Raw genomic sequence first — 5,527 nt, forward strand, 5'->3', positions numbered from 1 at the left:
CTACCATTCTCTTTGTAAATTACTCTTCCGGGACACTGATTCATTCGCCTTCTATTACATTGTAAATATCTGAAAAAAAAAAAAAATTATAAATTAAACTATAAACAAAATTATTATACTTCAGTATTATAATGAACTTCAGTATTATGAAGTTGTATGTTTGTAATGTTTGTATTTGTGATTTGTCCGGGCACTCAGCAGTGCAGCCATTGTACCCGGGCCCTTTGATGGGCTGTCATATTTTTTGCTTAAGGAGACGGTTGGATTAAGCCCGCTTCTCTAGTAAAGTGAAGCAGTTTTCCTATCCCCGTCTCCAGGAGTTCATTGATGCTATCTGTGTCCACCTTCAGAACTTCTTTGCGAAGTCTCTCCAGCGTCTCACAGTCTGTCATCCCGTGAAGAGGTGTTTCATCCTCCTTGCCACATCTGGGGCATTTGGTGTCTTGTGTCAGTCCCAATTTGCCCATATGCTTTGCTGTTATCCAGTGTCCCGTGATAAGCCCTACGACTAGTTTTAATAGTGATCTATTCAGGCTGATCAGGCTGGATCCTATGTTACTATTAGGTCCTTGTAGGAAGGCCCTCGTGTGGTGCATGCCTTCGGCTTTCAGCCATAGATTGGTAAACCTATTACTGGTGTACCCTTCTAAATAGCCGTTAATGTAGCTCGGAGGCACCGGGGTTGGGCAAGTAGGGAGCCCACTGCTTGGGTTAGCACCCTGCTTGGCCAGTTGATCTGCCATCTCGTTGCCATGGATTCCACAGTGACTTGGGACCCACACGAGCTTGACGTAGTTTGTTGCCGCCAGCTGTTCTAGAGCCTCAATGCATTCGTAAGTCAGCTTAGAGTTGACTATGATGGATGTCATCGAGTTTATTGCAGCTCGGCTGTCACTGCAGATATATATGTGTCTGTTCCCGTAATTATGTTGAATGATATGTTCAACACAGGATTTTATAGCATATATCTCTGCCTGTAGTATGGAGGCCGTGTGCCCTAGCCTCATTGAGAGTTCTATTTTAGGTCCATTGCTCCATACGCCTATTCCTGTACCTGCTTTTGAGCTGGATCCGTCTGTATACCAGACTAATCCTTTAGGTACCAGTAGTTCTTCCGCATTATCTAGCCATTCCTGCCTTGTCGGCGATATTGCCTGATAGAGTTTCCTGAAGTGGTATCTGACCGGGCATCGGTCTCCAAGAGTTAGAGTCTCCTTGAAGTCCTCCACCTCCAGGATCCCTGCATGCCCGTATGATGCCTTTCTCCATAGTCCTCCAAATTGCAGTCTGAGCGCCGTTTTGATAGCCGCTGATTCTGCGTGTAGATTCGGGGGCCTTACATTTAGTAATGCTCCCATTGCTAGTGTGGGTGTCTTTTTCATCGACCCCGTTATACCCAGTATGGCTAGTCTGTAGACCTTATTCAGCGCCTTGATGTTAGTGGCCCGCTTTAGTGCCGGCCACCAAACCACCGAGGCATATATGATCTGTGGGACTAGAATGGCTTCGTATATCCACTTCACCATTCTAGGTTTCAGACCCCACGTGTTTCCGAACATTCTCCTGCAAACCCAAAAGGTGGCAGTGGCCTTTTGTGCTTGACTGGAGATGTGCGATCTCCAGTTTAGCTTCTTATCCACGGTGACGCCTAAGTAGCGTATCTCCTCAGTGAATCTGAGCTGTTCATTGAAAAGGAATGGTGCCTTAACAACGAATTTTCTTTTCTTTGTGAATAGTACTAGTCCTGTCTTGCTAGGGTTTACCTTTAATGACCTGACTGTGCACCATTCTTGGATGTGATCGAGAGCACGCTGCATCCTCGACATCAATTCTTCCGGATGAGAGCCTTTGACGAGAATAGCCACATCGTCGGCATAGCCGACGGCATGTATCTTCTTGTCATTTAGCTCTTTCAGAAGACTGTTGACTACTAGTAGCCACATCAGAGGTGATGAGACTCCGCCCTGTGAGCAGCCTCTCCTCACCCGTGCCTCAACGTTATTGCTAAGTTCGGTGTTAACCGTCCTGAGCCTGAGCATATTGTGGATCCACCTTGTAATTGAGTCTTCTATTTTGAAGTCCTCTACGGCGTTCCGTATCGATTCGAATGGGGTATTGTCAAAGGCCTCTTCGATATCGATGAATACACCCAGTACGGCTTGTTTCCTATGAAAGGCTCCTTCTACGTTGTCACGGGGCTCCTTCATTACCCGTTGAAGGTCCTGACCCTAGCCGCGGTTAGTTATCGACGGATCACAGGGCACTGTGGTCTAGGATGCTCGCGCAGTAGTAATAAAAATTTACATAAGTTCCGGGGCCTAGGAAATAAGCGTTCCGCGGGTGGGGATAATCCCACATGAGGGACAAGTGAAGTTGGTGTACGGAAAAACGTTATTGTGAAGCCGGAGCCCGAGCCACCAGCACGAGATTTTGGGAATACAAGGTAAATATTAATATTCCTCTGAGATTCCTGTGGAACCTTCACAGCGATTAATTGAATATATAAACCTGATATTTATTGCTAGGCATTTAGCCAGCTTAAATATCCTATATTAACAATTCTAACTATCCTGAAATTCCAGATCAATTATTGCTGAAAATCCCGAGCTGTGACGCAAGTAAACCCGAGTACCGAGGAAGTCGTGAGATTTGGCTGATAAAGTTGCCTCTATTAGAAGTCCACGAGAACGACGAGAGACCCGAATAAAGAAAAGAAGTCGTCAAAGCATTCTCAAGTACAAAAGTTTAACCTCGGTAAATTATTGCGTCGTCTCCGGAAACTCTAGGCACGGCCAGGTTCCGTCTTCAAATCACCCTACTTGATTAGTTAATTAATTATTCGAATTTAATTAAAATATCTAAATTTTCAGTCGAAGTTAAAATTAGTTAAAATAAGATTTGAACAAATAGAAAATTTAATAAGTTGAAAAATTTCAAATTTAAAAATAAAAGAGGTTGAATTTAGAATTGATATTTCTATAAAATTGGTCAATTAATTTTAAATTGAAATTTACGAACCAGAAAATTTGATATCGGCAAATTTAAGTCAAGCTGCGTCATTTACCTAAGCAAAATCCTGCCGATTAAATTTATCATAAATTAGAAATTAGAAATTAAAAGAAAACTAAAGGGAATTAAAATTAGAAAATTGTCCAAGTTAGATTAAAATTGACCAATAAAATCAACAAGTGAAAATAAATTAAAATTTAAAATTAAAATTAATAATTGAAATTTACTTTTGGAAAATTGTCAAAGATTTTTAAATAAAATTACCATAGACATAAATTCCTTAAATTAGAATATTAAAATTGTTAAGTAGTCAATTAATTTATAAAACAAAATTTACAAGAGTAAAATTATCAATAAAAGAAAATTTGTTCAACAAACTTCGATAAATAAATTTGTCAAATTCCGGTATGATGATTTCAAAAATAATTAACATAAAATTTAGCCTTGGGAAATTTTTACCAAGTTGAGGACTAAGTCTTAAATCTTGACTGGAATTCAAAATAGACATAAGCCGATTATTCAGGCAGTTTGAGTTCGAGTAAATTTTAATTAATCTAAAATTTTGGTTGAATAAACGCTACTGTGATATTAATAACTATGTAACCAGAATTAAATTAAATTATTTATCGAAGTCAAGTTAGGGACCGAGAAATTTGATTCCCAGGAAGTTATGTTGTAAAGAGTATTAGAGAATTTTAAAATAATTGTAAATTAGAGTCAAGTATGTAATTAGATAAATTGTTTTATTGGAATTGTGTGTGTGTGTTGGAAAAAATTTTACAGTATATACTCCTCGTTCACGGGCTGTCGAGGAGGTTAGTATTAGCAGGTTGTCGACTAGTGTCATGGTATCCTCCTCTGTCCTAGTCGACTTCAGGTTCCTTAGTCCCGTAGTGAGGGTCCGGGCGACAGCGAAAGTGCTAAGGACGGTATAAACCTTGGGCAGGGGTCGGGGCGACCACCCAGGGTCATATCTAGAGTCATAGAGCGTGAGGGTCCTGTGGACAGCGCGATTTAGGTAGAAACTGCGGTATAGACCCTCCTTATGAGGGTACCGTTAGGAATAGGCAATTTGATAGAAACTGCGATATAGACTCTTCATATGAGGGTATCGTAGGAATAGGAAATTTGATAGAAACTGCGGTATAGACGCTCCTTATGAGAGTACCGTCAGGAATAGGGCACTATGGTAGAAACTGCGATATAGACGCTCCATATGAAGGTATCGTTAGGAATAAGAAACTTTTATAAGTATGAGCGTGTGTGTGAGTATTAAAATAAGATTAATTACTGTCAGATTGTTGAAATAAATTTATAATTAATGTCAATTTTAATTGTTCTTATTTTGTCAAACTTTTATGATTTCTCTCGACCCTGTGATATCTCTCTTGCTTGGACCGGTTCTGGAAACCGTGATAAAAATTCCAGTAGCGCCCTTAATTATTAAATTTAAATAAAGGGGTGAGCAAGGGACGGTACCAACCCGTTACAACGTATTTTACTATGAAGTGCCGTTTCTACGGACTTGCCTGCCTGGTATGCATGTTGAAAGTGGTGTAGTGGTTTGTGTACCAGTGCTCCATCTCTTATGTACCTGAAAATCAGTTTTTCTAGCGTTTTCAGTAGAAATGATGAGAGGCTTATGGGTCTGAAGGATTTTGCTTGATCATACGAGGTTTTCCCCGGTTTAGGTAGAAAGACTACCCTGACCATCCTCCACGCAGACGGAATGTAGCTCAGTGCCACGCAGGATCGGAAGATGTGCAGTAGGTGCTTCATCAGGATCTCTACCCCCTCTTTTAACAGAGCAGGCAGGATTCCGTCTTGTTCAGGACTTTTGTAATTGTCAAAGCTCCCTACCGCCCATCTTACTCTGCTTGGTGTTATAACTTTGGAAGCTGTTCTCCAGTCCTTGATCCGTGTGTCCACGTATGATTCTCTTGGTTCTTGTTGCGCATCCCATGTTCTCGTTAATTCCGAGCTCGGGAAATGTACCTCAAAAAGGTGAGCAACCATTTCTTTGTACGACTCAGTCTCCCTTCCGTCTGGAAGTGTCAGACCATTGAGTGTCTTTTTTTGACCTAAAGTGAACACTCTGCGGAGGCGAGCAACCACAGATTGTTTATCTGTTTCTTCGCAGAATTGCTTCCAGGCGTTTAGCTTTGAGATCCTAATGTTTCTTTTGTACTCTTTCTGTGTCTCCTTATAGTTGGCCCATTCGGAAGTACCATTAGTCTTCATAGCTTTATTCAGTAGTCTCCTAGATGTTGAGCGCAGTTTGCTGAGCTCTTTATTCCACCAGGATACTCTCTTTTTATTGTTTGTCTTCTTCGGAGGACAGGCAGCCTCGTAGGACCTTAGGATTGAATCCTGTAGGTCTCTGGCTGCCAGCTCTATGCTCTCCTTGGTCCACAGTTTCCCGCTGGTCTCGCTAAGCCTACTACCTAGTTCCTCTCCATAGCGATCCCAGTTTGTACGCTTTGGATCCCTGCATGACCTTGTTTTCCTTTTCGGAGTG

At 41.4% G+C, this 5,527-nt stretch overlaps 1 protein-coding gene across 1 annotated transcript; it reads right to left on the minus strand.

The window, feature by feature from the left end:
* Positions 1-248: 248 nt before the first annotated feature.
* Positions 249-2,207, minus strand: LOC141535918 (uncharacterized). The gene has a single exon (XM_074256082.1). The coding sequence runs from the start codon at positions 2,205-2,207 to the stop codon at positions 249-251; it is 1,959 nt and encodes a 652-aa protein (XP_074112183.1).
* Positions 2,208-5,527: the final 3,320 nt, after the last annotated feature.

This window comes from Cotesia typhae, unplaced genomic scaffold (genome assembly GCF_013202065.1).
Source record: "Cotesia typhae breed Kobodo isofemale line unplaced genomic scaffold, CoteBio_Ctyphae scaffold_152, whole genome shotgun sequence".
NCBI classification, from domain to species: Eukaryota; Metazoa; Arthropoda; class Insecta; order Hymenoptera; family Braconidae; genus Cotesia; species Cotesia typhae.

Coding starts and splice junctions, on each gene's coding strand:
- LOC141535918 (XM_074256082.1), bottom strand. CDS start 2,207: ATGAAGGAGCCCCGTGACAACGTAGAAGGAGCCTTTCATAGGAAACAA.